The sequence below is a fragment of the Equus przewalskii genome, chromosome X (assembly GCF_037783145.1).
Source record: "Equus przewalskii isolate Varuska chromosome X, EquPr2, whole genome shotgun sequence".
NCBI classification, from domain to species: Eukaryota; Metazoa; Chordata; class Mammalia; order Perissodactyla; family Equidae; genus Equus; species Equus przewalskii.
The window spans coordinates 9,040,077-9,061,278 of NC_091863.1; the positions used below are offsets into that span (position 1 = coordinate 9,040,077).

Consider the following 21,202-nt stretch of genomic DNA (forward strand, 5'->3'; position numbering starts at 1 on the left):
GAATTAAGCCCGTGTCATTGAAATAATCTTGCTTATATTACTTTAAGGAGATTCTTAGTGTTCAAACTAATAACTCTTCCCCATTATCTTGGATAATGGGCATGTGAAGGCTTCACTAAGCATCATGGGAGTTGGTGTCCTACCCAACGCTCTGGCGTACCAGCCGTGGGCCACGAGCAACAATAAGCTGCTGTTTTGATCTCAGTTTCCTCATTGGGAAAAAGCAGACAGTAATATCTGCTCTTCTCCCACATTCTCAAGGTTGTTTTGTGGATCAAATATATGTGGAAGGGGGCTGGCCCCGTGGCCGAGTGGTTAAGTTTGCACGCTCCGCTGCAGGCGGCCCAGTGTTTCGTCGGTTCGAATCCTGGGCGCGGACATGGCACTGCTCGTCAGACCACGCTGAGGCAGCGTCCCACATGCCACAACTAGAGGAACCCACAATGAAGAATACACAACTATGTACCGGGGGGCTTTGGGGAGAAAAAGGAAAAAATAAAATCTTAAAAAAAAAAAAAAAAAAAACAAATATATGTGGAAGCATTTTGAAAATTTCTGAATGCTGTACACATTTCAAGTTTGGATTATTGATAAGACTTCTGAAGTTTAGGTGTTAGCAAAAAGATTCATTTAAATCATTTGAAAATCTTTCCAGAAAATAAATGCCAAGAGTTAATTTCTCAACTTCTTTGGAAAGGGGGAATGTATTTGACACCAGGATAACCTATTGCCGCCAAAATGATCCCCATCACTTCAATTTCACTGGGGCCAGAAGCCGTAGACATTCCTTACTAAATGCCCATAACCCTCTGAGGCTCTTTCTCAGCATATCAGTTATAATTGGATCGTTTTCCACAAAGAAATATCTTTGTCTTTACCTATTAATTCAGTGATTTATTGAGAATCCACTATGTGCCAGGCACTGTTCTAGGTATCTGGGCTAAATCAGTGGATGAAACGACGTTCCTTGCCCTCTTGGAGCTTACATTCGAGTGTGGAAAGCAAAACAAATAGAATAGGTATACTCCACAGCATGTTAGCAAGTGATCAGTGGTATGGGAAAAAAAAGAGAAATAAGAGAGGATAAAGTGATCTGGGTATGGGGGATCAGGGTTGCAATGTTAAAGTGTGTGGTCTGGGTAGGCCTCTTTAAGAAGGTCACATTGGGCTAGCCCCAGTGGCCTAATGGTTAAGTTTGGTGCGCTCCACTTTGGCAGCCCGGGTTTGGTTCCTGGGCACGGACCTATACTACTCGTCAGTGGCCATGCTGTGGTGACAGCTCACATACAAAAAGAGGAAGGTTGGCAACAGATGTTAGCTCAGAGCAAATCTTCCTCAGCAAAAAAAAAAAAAAAAAAAGCAGGTCATGTTTGAACAAAGACTTGAGAGGGTGAGCCATATGCACATCTGCAGGACAAGCATTCTAGGTTGGGGGAACAGCTAATGCAAAAGCCTAAACCAGAAATGGGCCTAGAGTTTTCAAGGAACAAGGAGGCCAAGCTAGAAGCAGGACTGTGGTCTCCTCACATCTTTTCCACTCCACCAAACACAAAATAGAAGGTTTTGAAACTTGGGAGAATGCAATTGTGGGGCCATTGCCGAACACCTGCACTGATGCCTTGTTTCTCTTCTGTGTGCTTTTCCCACAGTCACATGACACAGGCAATCCCATTTGATGACCCTCGGTTGGAGAGCTGCCAAATCATCCCTCCGGCCCCTCGGAAGGTGGAAATGAGGAGGGACCCCGTGCTGGGATTTGGTTTCGTGGCAGGGAGTGAAAAGCCAGTGGTCGTTCGCTCGGTAACACCAGGTAAGCACCCAACCCCACTCCTCGGTCTCCCGGGACCATCCGACATACCCTGCCAGAAGGATGACTTTTCAGTTTCATGAGTTTTATACGGTTCTGTTTCAGGCTGTGAAGGCTAGTTGAGTTTTTCCAACACCTGGATAGAGTCAGACCACCAGAGGGACAGAAATGGCTCTGTAAAATAGGTTTTAAACTGGCAAATCCACCGTATCTCTTGACTTGGGAAAACACTGATCCATCATTTGTAACCATGGAAATGACCCCCTTCTTAATGTACGAATGCAAATAAGGAGAGGCGGGCACTGTACTGTATTTCCCTAAGCTCAGGACGAACTCCTTAGTGACAAAAAGCAGAAAGTGGCGTTGAAGTTACTGTAGGATTTAGTCATTTGGGTGGTCGGATTATTCTACAAAGATGCACTCCCCTCCCTTCCCACTAGAGGCAGAATATGTTTCCCTATCCCATTGCTGTTGGGCTGGACCAGGTCACCAACTTGGCCAATGGCATATTAGCAACGATGACATAAGCAAAGGCTTCAAATACACTTGTGCAATGAGCTTGTTTCTTGGGTTTCTGCCATGGCCATAAGAAGAATTTCCCTCAAGTGGCTGCTACCCCTTCTGCCTGAGCTGTAAAATGAACGCATGGGGCAGGCAGCCTGCAGCCTAGAGCTAAGTACGGCCTGGTCTACAGTGTGAAGCAGAACTTCCCAGCTGAGCCTGGCCTACATCAACCACTCTATGGTCATCCTAAAGACCCATAAGCAGGAGAAGAAATTATTTTTGGACTCCCCACCGGGTTTTGGGGTGGTTTGTCATACAGTAAGCGCTGGCTGACAACAGTGCACGGCAAAGCTCTTAAATTCTACAATATGATCAGATAATTAATGTACTTTGCCTCAGGCATTCTCGCTAAAGTATACCGATGTTCCCCATCAATGCGGCTGAATATAATGGACCATGATGCAACTGTCTGAAGTGGGCTGCCTTTGCCTTTCCAGAAACATTGTTCTTTCTCTTATTTAGGTATTTATGTGCTTATTTTAATGGACTTGTGTTGGCTTTATCTTCAGACAAAAGCATCTTCTCTTCTATGCCGTTTCTCTCCAGGATTTTGCAAACCAGTGACAGAGTTCAGTAGTAATGTGCTGCCCCCAGGAGCACAGCCTCTGGCATCAGCCCGCCAGGGTTTGATCCCGCTTCTGCCCCTCAGTAGATGCGTTTGCTTCTGTGTTAACTCGCCTGCATCTCAGCTTGATGTAACTTCTCTACATCACCTGGATAAGGAGGACCATAGTAGTATCTACTTTCTAGGGCTGGGGAGAGAAGGAAACACTCTAGAAGAGTGCCAGCTAGACACTTATTCCATAGATGTTTATTATTATCAATATTATTATTAAACTGTAAAATATTTGGCCATTAGAGTGTATCACTTAAGGGAAATGAAAGCCAACTAGTGAGCTAGTATAGATTTTTTAAGTTGATTTCATTTTTCATTATTTTGACATAATATGCCCCAGGCCTAGCAACGCAAAGACAGTCAGCCACTTTAGACTTGTGGAGAGAAGAATAAGTTTCCTTTTCCCTCCCGCCGTTGCCTCCCCACACAACTTCTTACTCTGTCTGCCGAGCTTTTTGTTTCATTAGCTATCAATCATATTTTGGTTCTGTGTGTGGGATTGTTGAGCTTGACGCAATTGCGAATTTTATCCTCAAAATAAAAGAGGTTTGTTGCTTTTTATGATAATAAAATAATACATATGCTTTGTAAAAAAAAAAATACAGTGTAAATAGTGTAGAGGAGAAGGTTAAAAAAACAAATCAGCTGAGCTCCTGCTACCGAGAGCTAGCTTAAGCATTGTTAATGTACCCATAGAGAGCGTGTGGATAGGAGACAAGTCTGTGCGTACATACGCATATGTCACGTGTCACCTATATAACGTATTATATGTTGTTTCCTAAATGGGATCACATTTGGCATGCTGGTTCGTAATGCTGGGACATTTTAACATCTCTGGTTATGAGATTCTCCAGTGTGTGTCCTCCCTGGAGTGGCTGGAGATCCAAGTCTCCTTCTGCAGTTTCTTGTTTGCCTCCCTGTTCCTTCACCTGCTTCCTTCCTTGCCCTCAACTCTCCTTAGCTTCAGACTCTAACACCCACCATTAGACAATTTTGAGAAGAGTAGAAAAATCCGAAAACAGAGGTCAAAAGTACTGTTTCCAGTCATTTGTATGAGTGAAAATGCTGGTCAAATACACTGTCCCTCATAAAATGACTCTACTGAAGTCCCAAGTGATTCCAGTGGTGTGAGCATATCTTCTGTCCTAGACAACCCAGCCTTCAGAGTGAAGGGCACGTAACAATTCTCTAAAGTGTGCCACCGCTTCATATTTGGGAGGAATGGTGTGTTGCTTCCTCCAGAATTCTTGATTAAACAAGAATATTTCCATTTGATCAAAAGGCATAGGTCAAATGTAAGGGTGTGTCCTGTGAATGTGCGAGTGGTTTTCTCGTCAAAGTAGGTAACATCCATCATCTAAACAGTTATTTTGAAAATTTGTCTGTATTTGACCAGCATTTGATTTCCAACCATTTGTTCAAATTTGAGTGATTGCATTATTATCCAATAGTTACCAAGAGTCTCTCAAGTGATTTTTCAGAATTCCTCATGTGTGCAAACACTGAATTTCAGTTCCCACATCTTGAAATGAAGATTATCACCAAGAGATGGGGACATGCTAAGGTTTCCCCACTCTCTTGCTCTCCAGAAAGGATACAAGTTTATGCTCCAGCTTGAGTGACACACATGCCAAGTGTCTGGGGGGGTGAAGAACAACTGAATTACTTTGATTTCCATTTTCTGGGTGTGAAGTGTTCATTTCAATTACGAAATAAAAGCGGTAATATTTGAAAGATAATTATCCAGATAATTTAAGTATTTGTTTATAGGTTTTATTTAACACAGATGTGTGCTTCACACAGTGTGGCTCTATGTGTCAAGAGACCAGGCAGTGACCAGTTTTTTAATTTTAGGAGCAAGTTTAAAAGAGATGTTGGCCTCTCTGAACTTGGAGGAGCCCACAGACCTAAGCTGAGATCTAGTCCTGGCCTTGCAGCCAGTTCTTTACCCTGTGTGAGCCTCAGTTATCTCGTTCTATGGAAGGGATTACAGTATTCACTGAGGTTACTAGACAAAGCATTTAGCCCATTGCCTGGTGCATATTAGATGCTCGACAAATATTAGCTCCCTACCTCCTCCTTGGAAGAACAGCTGAAAGAGAGAAAAGCAGCCCCTGACATCCTGGAGCTGGCAGACACTCACCGCTGGGTCTGGTGCTCTCCTGTTGACCATGAACAATCTCACCGAACATCCATATCAGACAAGGCCAGTCTGTGACCGTGATGGATCAGGACAAAGACAAGAGTCCTCTGTAATCATATGCGAGCACAGACACAAACATCCAAGCACGGTCCAAACCACAAAATTGACCGAACACCCTCCTCTCTCAGGTGATAGGAGTTTATCAATCCCAACTTTAGTCCCAGGTCCAGCTTTAGCCCTGCTTCTTTCCCCTACCTTTAGACAAGAATTACTAAGATGCTCACAAGAGAATTACCCCCGCTTCCTGAGAGCAATCCCCCGCTTCCTTGAACCCTCCCCCAAAGCACATAACACAAGGCCAAATCCCATAATTCCTTCCTAAGACCCTCTTATTGACCTGCCATAAGATTCCCCAGAGGGTGCCATCTCCCTGGTTGTAACAAGAAAATACATGCAACTTTGTTCATGTCCAGGAGTGCCCAGGTTGTTGCAGCTTTGGCTGCAGGGCATCGACACAACTGATTGACCACCTGTGGGGGAAATACCTTCTTCTAGGGGCCTCCATACTCAAAGTGTGGTCAGTTGACCAGCAGCATCAGCAGCCCCTGGGAGCTTGTGAGAAATGCCTCAGCGCTGCGGAGCTGCTGAGACTCAACCTTGCCTGGGGAGTTTTAGAGAAATGTTGATTCCTGAGTCCTACCTCCGAAGATTCTGATTTAATTGGCCAGGGTGTAGCCTGGGCCTCAGGCTGGTCCAAAGCTCCCCAGTTCTCTCTACTGTGCAGCCAAGGTTGAGAAGCTCTGATGTAGAGAACATGCAGGTGTGGTTGGGTTTTGTTTTTGCTGGTAGCACGCGTTGCTCCTAGTGAATCATGACGGGGAGAGGAGGCTACCAATGGATTAGCAATGGTCTTCTCACCTGCACTTCACTCTTGTTTCTCTCCAGGTGGACCCTCAGAAGGCAAGCTGATCCCAGGGGATCAGATTGTAATGATTAATGATGAGCCTGTCAGCGCTGCACCAAGGGAGCGGGTCATAGACCTGGTCAGGTGGGTGACTCACTCTTCTGTGCCCCCTCCTGCGGAGAAGGCTGCTGCACAGCTCTGAGACCTCCTCTGGCAGAGGAAGAGCTTCCTGTGGGCCAGTTGATGGCAGACACACAAGCCCATACATTCACCTTGAAGATGCTGGTGACGCTGATCTCTAATATAAAAACACATGCTCCATAATCACAAAACACTTAACTGCCCACTCCATGTTGACATTCAGGGTGCATATGTTTCTGCCTGAAAATTTTCTGACTCCTGTTTCTATTGCTATATCCAAAGGTTGCATTTTTTTCCTTCCCAAATTACTAACAAATTGATATTCCATAATCAAGGAGATCAAAATGCAATACCTGAATTCAGTTTAAGTAATGAGTAATTTTAGATACATAATCCCATGGATACACAAACATACAGTTCACTGATTTTTCATACTTGACTGAGTGACTCATTACTGAAATTTGAAATCATCTACCGAGGCAAAATGTTAATTAGGTCGAAGCTAGGACAGTTTAAAAATGTGCTTGGTTGATTGGTTTAGTTTTATCATAGATGTAAATAATTTGTTATGTTATATTCTTAATGGGACACCGGAAAATATCTTTTATGAGATGTTAAAATATTGGCCAAGAATTCCTTAGAAGTGCACTGGAGTTATACTCCCACAGTGCATTTAGGGCAAAAGGGGTCTTTAGAAGTTTTCCAGACAAAGTTGTGCCTGCTATATGAATGGACCCACTCATGCTGTGAGGGTGTTGAGGGATAATGGATGTGCAATGTTTGTCTTTTTTAAACCCATCTTTTCCGGCAAGGTTGAAGCAGAAGCTAACACTCTCAGAACCCTTTACACTGAGAAGGGGATCTTCTCACATTTATGCTCTCTCGTAACAAAAGGTACATCTGGACCTTGGGAAGGGCATGAAGTGGAGTATTTCTGAGGTTTTCCACACAAAGTTTCTTTCCCAAGCCTAGTGCAGCTTCTGCTTCACAGAGAAGCACTGGATGGTCATGCATCCTTGGAAGAACTGGGAGAAGGGGAAGACGACAGGGAAATAGAAATAGAGGGGGTTCATTTTTAGGGTGACCAACTGTCCCAATTTTAGCATGGAAAGGCCTCTGTCCTGGGAAACAGTGCCAGAACAGTTGGTCACTCTGCTCTAGTCTAGGCCTAATGTATGGAGCCTCTGCAGCTGGATGGCAAAGTCGTGCCTGTCCTCATGGGCCGTCCAAGTCTCGAAGGTGCAGGCGCTAAGGCTCGTGTTAGATTTACCCTGCATCAGGAGCAAGACCTGGGAACACCTCCGATCTTCCTGTTCACCAGGAATGCAAGAATCAGGAGTGACTCTGTGTTTTACAGTCCTGGGGAGGGGACTGCAACGTTACCATTTGGAAGCACTTCTCTCTTGAGATTCATGTGGATATCAGCAGGAACATGCTTCATCCAGGCCGGCTCTGAGCCTTATATAGGCTTGCATCCTGGAGTGCCATGTTTGGGCTGATGCTAGGTCACACGATCATTTTGTTTTCCCTAAGCACACACTTCTGTGATCAGTAGTATTGATTTCTGTGCCTGGGTGATGATAGAAGAAATAAAATATCTGTGTTTGGGTTCGCTGGGACTGAATTACCTCCTGCAGGACAGAGATGGAGAAAAAGCTATCTAAAAGTGTGCTCAATTCCTAGCAATCCTTCCAGGGGCATTTAGAATGATTTTTTTCCCAAAAAGATATTTTCCTTCTGGTTTAATGAGTTATGGAAGAAAATGGCATCTCTGTATACAAAAGCCTCTATAGGATTTTGTATGTAATGGAGCTCAATGAACCAGTTAAAAGAGGGCATAGCAAACGACAGCTCGCGGTCCACATCCAGCCTGCCACCTGTTTGTGGACAGCCCATGAGTTGAGGATGATTTTTACCATTTTTAAAGGGTTGGAAAAAATAAAAGAAGAATATTTTGTGACACATGAAAATCATATTCAATTCAAATTTCAGAGTCCATAAATAAAGTTTTATTGGAAAATAGCCACACCTAGTCATTTACATACTGTACTATCTAAGAATGCTTTCTCTCTAAATAGCAGAGTTGAGTACTTGCAACAAAGACCTGTGGCCCACAAAGACTATTTACTATCTGGGCCTTCATAGAAAGTCTGCCAGTCTCTGCTTTAAGAGAGATTAAGGTAACCAATCGCATTTTCCTTGCTTCAGTCAAATTTAGATTAAAACCCCAAATAATATGCACAGAGGATTTCTCTCAAAATGAGTTTGTGATTACTGCAAGATTCCCACATACTTGATAAAGAAATTGTGGTGTTTGCACTGGGTTAAAATGGTAGACACACATGCTTTTTAAACATCCTGAAACACTCCAGGTCTGTAATACTCTTGCCCTCCTCAAGGCCCGGCCCCTCTGGTGTGGAGGTCGGGAGTGGGCAGAAGAGAGAGAGCTGCGATCTCATTGTGTCCTCTCTTGGGGAACTGGGGCTGCTCCTCTAACTAGCATTGGCTGCCCACTCCCTTCCTGTCCCTGATCCCTACATGCTGGCTCTCCTTTGAAGTTCATGTGCAAGTTCTTTGGTGGCAGGAAAGGAGGCAGCACAGAGGAGCCACCCCATGGCTCAGTACCGTACATGGGAGGTCCGGCTCTGGCTCTTTCACCCCTCTTGCCGCTAGTTTTCCTGCCAAGAACTCTTGGACAAGGCAGCAGCAAGACCAGCTACTCTTCAAGATGTCCGTGTGACCTCATCACAGAGAGGAGGAGGTACACTCTCACCAGATCGCAGTCCTTCTGACAACTACACGCTTCTCTCTCCCACCCTGTGCAGTCTTCTTCCGTAGACTGGGGAAGGAGAGGAAGAGGAGGAAGTGCTGGCTGGCAGTAGCAGATCACATTGTGCCTCCTCTTAGAAAGTTCTCGGGGATCCCACTTGTTTGCAGCTCGCTTTACAAGGTGATCTGAGTGTCCCTTTGCCGATGTCTCACCGATATGTGACAAAGACACAGTTTGAAACAGGAGTGTAGCTTGATGCTATAGAATCAGGTGATCTGGATCCTAAGTTCCACAAGAAAAGAGACCTTGTCTGTGTTGCCCCCTGCCACGTCCTCATGACCTAGCACACTGCCTGACTCCTAGGAGGTGCTCAATGGCAATGCGTTAGTGAGTGAGTGGGCTCTGAAGAGCACGCTTTGAAAACTAGCTATGTAGATGGTTTCCTCCCAGCCCTCCTTCAGCTCTAAGCTCTGTAAGTTTGAATGCCAGCTAATGAATCCAAGCCTCAGAAAACATTCATTTTATTCACTTATTTATCAAACATGTTCAGGCACCTACTGTATGCAGGACATGGAGCTAGGCACCCGATACCCCGGATGAGGCAAAGCCCAGCCTTCAGGGTGCTTACTGCCTAGGCTACTATGAATAGTGACATCTATTCGAGTTGGACCTCTTCCAGACAGAGGGGCCCCCACGTTGAACACTTGGGGGCATTGTCAGATTTGAAGGAATTTTGCTAGTGACAAAAACACATAGGCCCTGGGTACTACTGAGATGGTGAACAAGAAATCCTAAAACTTACTCCTTTTAATCTCAGGGCAATAAATATATCTTTATCAAAGTAACAAGGGACTTCAGTTTATCCAAATAAATCTAAGTTCAATGACACGGTGGAATTCACAGAGATGAAAGGCAGCGGGCGTTGGGCTTCTTAGTGCAGCCGATACCTTCAAACTCATTAAACCGGAATTTGAAATACTGTATTTCTCACTAATGAAAAAGTTCATGCATTGGAAAATTTTCCTGTGCCTTCCCATCAGTTTAGTCATCTGGCTGCCGCATGTGTACTAACCTAAAACTTTAGGTCTTGTAAAATAATCTCTTTTTTATTGGGCTTCTCAGCCGATATGTGTTTTAATGTCTATATCTTACACAAGACGAATTCCCTTTCCATTTAATAAAATATCTCATTTCCTTAGCCACGAAGGAAAGTCGGAAAAACACTCATCATTTTAATAACACTGTAAAAGTCTCTCTTTAAAAATTGGCACCCATTTCCTTGCCTAAGTGGTTAGTCTTGTTTTGTTCTTTTCTCTCCCATTGAGGCATTTGCTAATAGATCAGTTTTTGTTTCCAGATTCATTTGTGTTTCTTTGTGGATTATTTTTCTCATCATTTGGTTGCTCTATTATAGAATTTTTTTTCTTGAGAAAATGAAAGAGTTTCTTGGAGACCAATTTACTGCTATAGTAACCACATTTGGGTTTTTCGTGTATCCACAAAAAGAGCTATAATTGCTGCACTGAAATTAGACCAGTTCCGTTCATTTCATAGTTTTCTAAGTTGTTAACTCTAACTCGTACTTCATAGTGGCTGAGGAACAAAATCTTTGAAGAATTCATGCCTTGCAAATTACCGCATCTTTCTTCTTTAGGAGTATCCAAGGATAATTGCCCTTGGCTTTTCACAATTAGACAAATTAACTCAAAACAATCTCCAAAATTTTATTTTTAAAAACTATGGACGTTATGAATCCTGCCCTACCCTCCAAGGCTAGCCGACCCAATTAAATTCATTTGACTTCAACAAACAATTATTGAGCATTAACTAGGTATCAAATGTCATGTAAGGCGCTGGGGATGTATAAATACCTGAAACACGATTCCTGCCCTCGAGGAGGAGACTTGTAATTAATTGCACTATATTTGTGACAATGCGAGGCTGAGGGGGGCGGTGGTGTTTGGTAGGAATGTCTGGTGGGGATGGATGAGGATGTGAGGGGACGTAGTGATGGTGGTAAAGGGTAACTGTTGATCCTGAGAAGAAGGACGGGTTTATGCATAGAGAGAGGGCTGTAAAATACATCTTCCCTTTGGCCCTGGAAACCCCAAACCCTCCTCACTTTCCAACCTGCAGATATAGGACTATCCATCGCCCAGGTGGCTCTCCTGAACCGCAACCTCAAAAGTTGCTTCTGCCCTCCCTCAATTGAGCGAGGCAGTAACAGGAATCTCCTGGCTCATGTTAGACTAGAAGCGCTAGTCTTTTGGGGATTAGAGATCCATTTGAGAATCTGATAGATACCAAGGACTTATCCCTCCACCCAGAAAAATCCACATGTATACACAGTTTTGCATATAATATCAGGACGTTCCTTGACCCCCTGGTGCCAATCCCAATTTTAGAACTCTGTCAGCAGACTCTGAGAATGCTGGCTCCCTTCCTCTCCATCAGAAGGTGACATTGAAGAGCCAAGTGTGTGAGCAACTCAGTCTTATCCCTTCCCATCATAGCCGTGGAAGCCGAGTGCTGCCCACCCCATAATAAAAAGGCCCACGGGCCGAAGTGAACCTACTCCTCCTTCTCCCGTCCTCTCCCAGAGGGCAGCTAATGATCTCTCCATCGTTCTTCTCTCGCTACATAAATTGATTATTCCTGCTGATCTAATTAACAAGCAGCGCTATAGCTATGGCCACATCTAAAGAAGGTTGCCCATATCCGCCACTCCTTCTATGCTGATATCCTGGGATTAGAGAGCTTTTCTGGGGAGCAGTAGGATTCTTCCAATAAGAAACTAACTGCAATAAGAAATAAGAAAACACGATAAATTACTAATCGTTACTTTAATTCATAAAGGACAAAAACACTAATGTCTAGTGACAGTCCTTTTACCTAAGTAACTAATAGATATAAATGCATGCCGAGCAATGTACAAATTTCATCGTAAGACCAGGAAGATTGTTCTAACCATTCTAACAAGAATGCTCCAAAGAGGGACTCATATCTTCCTGGAATGCATACATCCCTGCAAAAGAAATGAGCCAACTCGCTCCCACAGGGAAGGGCAAAGCTTTGTGTATAACTTTGAAGGGTAACTTTTTTACACACTTAAGCAAAAAAAAAAAAAAAAGAATATTATTGCTAGCATATAATGATGACAATAGTTACCATGTATTAAGCCCTTATCATATGCTAAACACTTTCATTCCTTAATATTAAGACCAGCTAACACTTATATGATACTAAGCCCTGTCCTGAGTACTTTTTGTATATTAACTCATTCGAATCCTCACAACGATGAATGGGTCCAATGGTTACCTCTGATTTACAGATGGGAAATTGAGGTACCGAAAGTTTAAGGGATGTGCCCAAGATGCCATAGCTAGCTAGTAAGTGGTGGAGTGAAACCCAGTCTGGCTCCCGAGTGAATGCTCTTAACCTGCTCGTCATGTATATTCTTCACAACAGCTCTGTGGGCAAGTACGGTTTCTTGCACCTACATTACAGAGTAGAAACTGAGGCTTAGAGAGGTTGAAGCGCTTGCTCTGGGCAAGGAGGGAAGCGTGCATTGGGAGTGGAAGAAAGCCAGTACAAATTACTGGGACCTGGTGGTCCAAAAGGGACCAAGCCTGGCTATCTAGCATATCAAGTCTTTTCTTGGTGGGCCCAGCAAACTACAGGCCTCTACTCGGGCTCTAGCACCTGGCTCTCAGCGCCTACACCCCGTAAACACCTCTGCTTTTGGATTATACACAAAGAGCTTATCTCCTATCCCAAATTTGCCAAGCCATTGCCTTGATATTTTAGTGGGAAGTGCTCAGGAGTTCCTGCTTGTTGTAGTCAGTAGAAGATTGGCAAGCAAAATAAACCGTTTAGAAGAGACCCATCTAAAAATTAGATCTCAGCACGTCTGTCATTTTATCAGTCCCTCCTCATTAGAATGATAATGGAAAGTCAATTCAGATCATGTTCCAGGGGCGCTGTGTCTGCACAAGAATATATTAGGAAAGTCACCTTCCTGTCTAATTTCAGCTGGGCTTAGATGCATCACGGTGCTGCTTAGTCAAATAACAAAGCTAAGAACAACTACTGAGCATCCGGCACATAAAATATGCATGATGAGGTATGATATAATAAGGCCTTATTAGAGTAAGAGCAGCAAGCAGTTTTAGTGAAAACACAAAAGAACGGCCCCTTGGTATGCTGACACTACAAATCATGGTCTCACCTAATACACTCTTGCAGTGTGCACGTTTTCTGACAATTGTAAATTACAGAGCCTGGGGAGAAAGAGGTCAGTGATTCTAGAAAATGGGACGTGTGGGAAAACATTCTAATAAGGATAAAGTAGAAAAAGAGATTTGAGTCCATAGTTCATAAAGGTTATGATGACATATAATGGTGAAAATTAACAAGAAAAATGGCTTCACCCAGATTATTTTAATGTCCCTTAGATTTTGTTAATGACTATCTCCCACTCTCTCATTAAATCTCTCCTTTACTGCAGATGCTTTTATGCAACTCATGTATGGAAAATGAATGTTGAAGATTGAAGAACCAGAAAAAATTTTAAACTAGGACGTGTTTTCAATGATCTCATATTGTTGACACCACTAAGTATCTTAACATCTTACTTGTATTTTAACAAAAGAAGTGAAGAAGATAATTATTGGTCCTATGCCATGTTCTGCTAATCCTTTAGAACTACAAATTTATAAATCATTCCATGCCTTTTCTATAAGTAGCTGAAAAGACCAAAAAAAAAGTCATCTTGGTGAGCCTGTGGTCAGAACATGCCCAGGACTAAAGTATAAGCCCCATTCCCTGGAGATTTTAGTAGAAGGGTCTTAGGAGCTCAAAGTCAGAGCCTATTTTTACAGGCAACGTGGGGGGTGCATGTGGTGGACAAGAATCTAAGGCCACACACTCAGATGTGCAAGAAGTGTATCGTTATTAGTCTATTATTGTGATAATTCAAGTTTTGTTTCAAATCCCTATCCTAGTTTGTAGTCAGTTCATCCCATTTTCCACAGTGCTATCTCCCTTTAGTGGGGTTGGTTTAATGGGAGGAGGTGCTAGGAGACATGAAGTGTATCCACTCTTTGGCTGCATCATCTGTCTTGCTGAATTCACTGAGATCTGTGTGTCCATCAAGTCTGCTTTTGGCCACTCAGGCAGAGAGGTGCTGTGTCATCCCTCATTCACCACTGTCAACCCTTCCTTAGCCACTGCTCTGTCATCTTGGGTGCACTTGCCCCTTTTGATCCTACCGGGACATAGAATAATCTCTAAAGCTAATTCCCTCCGGAAACTTGTCACCTTCCCAGAGCTCTGACTAGGAAAGAAGGAACAGGTTGCTGTACTTTTTAAATCCATGAGGCTATCTGGGGGTTCCCAATTAATTCTTCCTGGAGGATCAGTTCTGAAAAGAGGGGGAGCATGCTTGCTCTTCCACAGGCACCCATTAGTCGGTACTCTTCTACTTGCCCTAAGATTCACTCCATCTCCCCCATCCTCTGACTAGTCCGCATTCTGGAAAGGAGAAAGCTTTACTCTGATTTATTGAGTATCCTTCCTAGCTTATCATGTTTACCCTTAGTTTCTGGAACCTAGATATTTCTCTGCTTCTTTAACAACCCTGTCCTGGGGCAATGAGTTTTGTCTGGTCAGTCTGGCTGACCAAATGGCCAAAGGAATAGAGCTGATCAAGCAGAACAACAAGATGGGGGCATGGGGATGGGAGGAGAACATTGGTGAATAGTTCAAAATATTATCCTGCTACCCAATGAAAAGACATGTGGCATAGAAATCAGAACAATCTGAATTCAAATCCTACCTGTGCATTGGATTAGTTTGTGTGACCTTGAGCGGGAACTTAATTTATATCATCCTCAGTTTCTTGACCTATAAAATGAAGACCTACCTTATAGAGTTGTCTTAAGAATTAGATAAACCATAGTGAATAACACTCTTAGCAGAGTTAGAGCACATGATAAGGTCATAATAATTTTGAGTTATTGTCTTCATCAAGATTTTCACTAGCAGCATCACCATAGCTGAATGGTTGTGAACAAATTGCTTAAGTCACAGGGTCCTGGTCTCCTAGTCTGTAAATGTAGCTAAGAATTTGTACATCTAAGCCTTTGTCTAAGGATTGAATGAGATAATGTAGGTGAGAGCACTTCGTGATTTGTCATCAGTTAGGTCTTTGTGTTAGATGCTGTCATTACTGCTCTTGAAATTGCAGAGTAGGGGATTGGAGCACAGACCTGGGTATTCAATCAAAACCAGAGAGGAACCTGGGCAGAAATCTAGTCTTTTAGGATGAAGATCACATGGGGAACAGTTAAGAAACCTTGAAACTCAGGGTTTGCAAAGACAGCCAGGACTCACCCTTGCGGTGCTAGAACCCAGCATTGAACTTGACTTGAGGGACCACACAGGTGTGCAGCAGTGTGATGAGGCTGAAACAAGAGTGATTTCAGCGTTGGGTCATATGGGTGAAGTGGGTTTGGAAAGATCCAGGGGGTCAGCACACTTTTTCTGCAAAGGACCGGATAGTAAATATTTTAGGTTTTGCAGGCCATATGGTCTCTGTCACAACAACTCAATTCTGCTATTGTAGCATATAAGCAGCCATAAATAACGTGTAAACAAGTAGGTATGGCTGTGTTCCAATAAAACTTTATGTACAGAAACAGAGGGTGGACTGGATTTAGCCCACAGGCTATTGTGTGCTGACCCTTGACCTAAACCAGTGAAACTTAAAGAGACCTGATCTGGAGATAAGAGAACATAGAGGCAGAGAAATGAAGCAGAGTGCTGGGCCTTGTTTTGCTAGCAAGAATAATAAAGATAAAACAAATATTATGAACTCTCTGGCCACCTAAAATCCTTTTTGGAAAGTGGAGAGATGAAAAAAAAGTAAGAAAGCAAACAAATAGGTAAAAAACACAGACTTTTGTGATGTTTTCCTTGATCCTCCCTAATCACCCCGAAAGTTAGTTACTCCCATATCTCGATCCACTGAAATATACATATATCTTTATTATAATCTATACCACACAATGTTATCATTATTTGAGAATTTGTCTTTCTTTGTCACAAGTCTGTGTGTTTCTTTTTTTTTTTTTTCTGATTTATCTCCCCAAATCCCCCTGGTACATAGTTGTATATCTTAGTTGCAGGTCCTTCTAGTTGTTGTGTGTTTCTTAATGACAGGGACCAGGATTAGGATAATACTCGCTGCTCTGACAAACCCAAAACTATACAAAGGTTCAGTCACAATAGGAGTTTGTCAATCGTATAAGGTTCATAAGGGTGCTCCTGATTGGTGGATGGCTCCTTCAGGGGGTAATCCATGGATCCAACCCAAAGCTTCGCTATTTTGTGGCTCTGCCATCTTCAACACACAGCTTCCAGTTTGTCCCTGTGAAACTGGAGAAGGGGAAGAGGGTGGAAGGGCACATGGAAGTTTCTCAGGGCCAGGCCCCAAAGGGATGTACAGCACTTCCACTCCCCTTCCTTTGGCAAGAAGCCAGCCACGTGGGTCAATCAGCCTGCATAGGAAGCTAAGCATAGTCCAGCTGTGTGCCCAGGCAGTGGAGGGAGCAGGTTTGCAGAGCACGTAGCCAGTCTCTGTGCAGATCCTGTTTTATTCATCATGCTAGCCTTTGTGCCTAGTGCGGTGCTGAGCATGAAATTGAAAAGAAATAAATGCTTGCAGAAATAACCCTAAAAGTGAGTTTAATACTACCCACCTTTCAAAAGATTACCTAGAATTCATTTTATTATTCTTTTAATTAAATCTAAGTGAGTTGATAACCTTTTCAGCCATTGTGCCAGAAGCTGGTCCGTTGCTTGGCTCAAGCTTTGCATCAGTGTTGATTTTAGCCTTGACACATCATCTGTTCCAAGCATCTCCATCACTCCGTCGGTATCATTCACTGTGTTATCTCTACCTGCCTCACTCTTACTGACTTCACTGTTTTCAATCTCTTTACGTTACCAAAGACTCCATTCATAGATTTGAAATGAGGTATTTGGTAAGTGGTTTAAATTACTCTCTGGAATTCACCTGCTCTGATGCCTTAATGCTGTGTCAGATTGTATACTCAGCATAACCAGCATCACATTTATGCCCCCACTTAAGATGACCTCTAGTTTTACGTTCAACTTAATAACTTGCCTTTGCTCTGGGAAAATGCAGTGTTTACTGCCCTTTTGTGTGGGGTTTTAAGGGCTATATTTATTGCCTTATGTGCATCATTTACATGTGAACTTGCAGATAAACATCCTTCTCCTCTCCTAACTGACTCAGTGTCCAAGCTATATAATCTCCCTGTGCTCCCTCTTTGTCGTTAAGAGGGAGAGCATGTGGTAGTGTGAAATAGACCTACTTCTGGGAGAGAGAAGATCATGGTTCTACACCAAGCATCTCCAAACCAGCTCTGTCAATTTGGGCATGGAACAGCTTTAGTGTCCTCATCCCCTGAGAGGTTGAGTTGGAGGACCATAGGCATTCTGTGTGAGACCAATCTTCATTGCACAGGTCTGTCCTCTCTGTACAGGATGTTGAATGGAAGGGTGTTTAGCATCTGTGACCCCATCCATTAAGTCCTGGTGGTGCTCCCCAGTCATTGGGGATGCCCTCACCCCATTGAGGACCACTGGAGATGATTGCTATGAAATCTTTCCAGCTTAAGTGTTTGATCAGTAGTAGATGAATCTCATCTTTTTCTCAAGAGGGTGCAGTTTTCAAATTCATACAGATGAATGGTTCCCCAGGGGGTGGGAATGTTCCAAGATGGGTGAATATCCATGACATGGTTGAGAAGAGAGGAGGGAGGTAATGAGGCAAGTCCTGTCCTGGTTCCCAAGCAACAGAGCAAGGAGCAGGGAGGTAGCAATTATCAAGATCCACCCTCTCCCTGCTGGGAACCCAGATGGTGTGGTAGCAGAGACCCCCATGTTCATAAACTGATCATAAACTAAATGGTAAGACAGTGGATTTTAGTTATGAATAGAATCTATAAAAATGAATTGGTTTATAAATCTGTAGGATGAGGCAGAAAAGGATTCTTTGAACAAGTAAGATGCAAAGAGGGGTTTTGTACTCCCTTGCCACTCTTTTGCTACCTTGTTTTTTCATGGAAACAGAAGCTGCTGGAAGAGGCACTTGAACCAAATGAAAAAAAAAAAAAAGGAAAAGGGAAGCAACCACCACTTATAAGTCTTCCTTTGGGCCACGTACACCAAATCCTAGCACATCTCTGCGATTGGGGGTAATAATTGGACTCATTTACAATTAAGGACACAGGATTAGACAAGTGCTAACTGTATGTAAGTCTCTATACTATGCTGGTAAGTTCCATAATTTGTTCAAGGTCAGTTATGCGATACTTGATGAAGCCAGGAAGTCAACCCAATGTCCATCTGTGATATGCACTTTCTCTTACTGCATGCTGCCACTTGGTGCCTAAGGGACCTTTAGACATTGAGCGGGCCTCTCTGCAGTGGCTGGTGTGAATTAGCCACCAGAGGCCCCTTCCTGAATGGTGGGAGCTGAGTAACATCCCAAAGATCCTTGCATGACGTAGGCAAGAAGGGAACTCTCCCAAGACAAAGCTGAGAATGTGTTTGCCACCAGCCAACAGAGCAGGAGTTCAGAGAAGAGATATGTTTTTTAGGAATATAAAGAAATGGGATATTCCTTACAAATAGTGTTATGGAGTAAAAATTTTGTACATACTACATAGTCTTTTTTTTAGTGTTCACAAAACACAGAAGCAAGGAAAGTGGGGATTTTCTTTAGTGCCATTTGTCTACTCTGAAACACTTTTTGATTCCACATATAAACATATCAGTCAAATCAGTCTCATTCCAAATAAGATTTCACTTTTATTTCAACATCTCTGCTTATTAGTATTTGGATATCTTAAATCAGTCTTTATTAAGTGTACCAAGTTGTATATCACCATGTAGTAGACATTAAAAAGCAATTAACAAGCCATTTGATAACAACTTAAAAGATAAAATGTAGACTCATTTCCTCCACGTGGTGCATATGTTTGGACAGAAAAGTACAAAAAAATTGTAGATCTTGCCATTTAGACAGAAGCGATTGTAATATATTATTATTCCAAATAAGATTTCACTTTTATTTGGGCATCTTCGCTTTTTTGTGTTCTAAGTATTTCTAACTTAAACAACTGAGGCAAAAGTCATTACCGATACTAGGTCAAATAATAATGGGCCCAGAAAACAAAAGATTTGTTGCTCTTCCCCCATGTGAGAACTGATCACTGTTAAACATCCATCTTTCCCCTTTAGCTCCTCGCTGCTGTTCTATTTATATCTTTATGCACAAAATAGTCTACATCTCTGTGTCTAATAAATGGGATTGCTCTGTGGGCTGAGCATTCTTCGATTTTTACAAGAAGCATGTCACAGCTGAATTTTCCCCACACGCTCTGAAACTCTACCCCAGGGTGTTTTCATTTATATTTAATGTTAAATGAAGAATATTAGAGGTGGAACAGACTGTTCTTCATTGAACTCAATCAACAGGATCAGCTCACTTTGAGTTCTGGAAATAACATTTGGAACATTCTTTCTGAAAGAGCACTTCAGGGTATCCGGGTAACTTGGAGCTTGGTCATTTCAAAACTGAATAGCCAAACACAGTAACAAAGGAAACCTCTCTCGAGATTTATAATAAAAAATATCCAGTTTGGAGAAAGCTTCTAAAAGTGCAAAGATCTAAAAACACACACACACACATATTTCTCACCCTTTAATTTCCTGCATGTATTTTTTTTTCTTAAGCACAGTGAAGTACTGGTTTCCATTATTTGATAAAGTAATACAATATGTGGGAGGCCCTTAAAGGTAACCTTCCCCTGTAATTTGTTTTCTTTTCTCCATGAAGCCCTCTCCTTGGGCCCTCAAATACACAGTATATCTTAAAAGTGGCATAGCTGTGATTACTAAGAGCCTTTCAGGCAGAAGTGAAACGTAATTCAAACTGGTTTAAGCAAAAAGAGAATCTTCTGGTTTGTGGAACTCAAAAGGGTGTGCGGTGGAGCTGGTCAGGCACAAGGAGAGTCAAGTGTTGAGATCTGTTGGCATCAGGAATCCTTCATCCTCCGTCTCTTGGCTTGGACCACTTTCCCATGTTGGCTTCTTTCTCAGGAGAGCTCTCTCCAAGTAATGGTAAGACTAAACTAGAACTCTAGGCTTACCTGCCACGAGCTTAACAACCCAAGGGGTGAAAGACCACTATTTCCCACTAAATACAGCCAGACTTCCCAGACAGGGCTTTCACTGGCCTAGTATCATGATGCTCCACCCCTAAACAAATCACTGCCACCCAGAGGGTAGACTGTGCTGGGGAGCCAGGTCTGGGTCATGTGGTGGAGATGAGATCAGCCCCTCCTGGATAAGAGGTAAGAGTAGAGGAGGTTGGTTCTGCAAAGGAAATCTGGTGGCCACTACTAAGAATGGTCAAGCAGAGGAAGCCACTGCCACTACAACTGGTCACTCATGGCTGCAGGTTGTTTGGAAACATGTTATTATGGAAAATTTTGAACAGGATCATAAGTATAGAGAATAGCATAGTCAACCCATATCCCAATCACCCAGCTTCAAGAGTCATCAACTCATGGTCAGTCATCCATACCCCAAGATGCTTCCCCACCCTTCGAAGCAAACCCCAGACGTTGCATCATTTCATCTATAATAATACAGTATGTATCTCTAAGGGATAAATATTCTTTATAAAAAATAAAAACCCACAATAGCATTATCACACCTTACAAATTAACAGTATTTCTGAACATTATCGAATTTCCATCAGTATTCAAATCTCTTCCATGGTATCATAAAATATTTTCTTGTTGCGGTATATTTGAATCAGGATCCATAGAAAGTCCATATATGTGGTTTGTTGATATGTCTCTTAAGATTCTTTTAATTTGTAGTTTCTCCTTCCATCTCTTTTTTTATTGTCTTTCAAAACAATGTATTTATAGTTTAAAAAACAAGTTGTTTGTCCTGTAGAGATTCCCAGAGCCTCAATTTTGCTGGCTGCATGCCTAGGTATCTTGTCAATGGTCTTCTGTCCTCCTGTATTTCCTGTAAGAGTCTGATCTGCTCTGTAATGGAGGATGCTGGGTACGTTCATCCTCCAGGGGTGCGTGATATCTGGTGGTCTCTCTTTTTGCGATGTAAGCAGCTATTGATAATCTTTGCTATGA

At 42.7% G+C, this 21,202-nt stretch overlaps 1 protein-coding gene across 8 annotated transcripts in view; it reads left to right on the forward strand.

Moving 5' to 3' along the window:
• Nucleotides 1-21,202, forward strand: part of FRMPD4 (FERM and PDZ domain containing 4) — a 797,725-nt gene that overhangs the window by 705,940 nt on the left and 70,583 nt on the right. For all 8 annotated transcript variants that reach the window (XM_070604452.1, XM_070604446.1, XM_070604451.1 and 5 more), the window contains 2 exons: nt 1,650-1,810; nt 6,076-6,178. In XM_070604452.1, the coding sequence (XP_070460553.1) occupies nt 1,650-1,810; nt 6,076-6,178 (264 nt within the window). The remainder of the gene's footprint in view (nt 1-1,649; nt 1,811-6,075; nt 6,179-21,202) is intronic.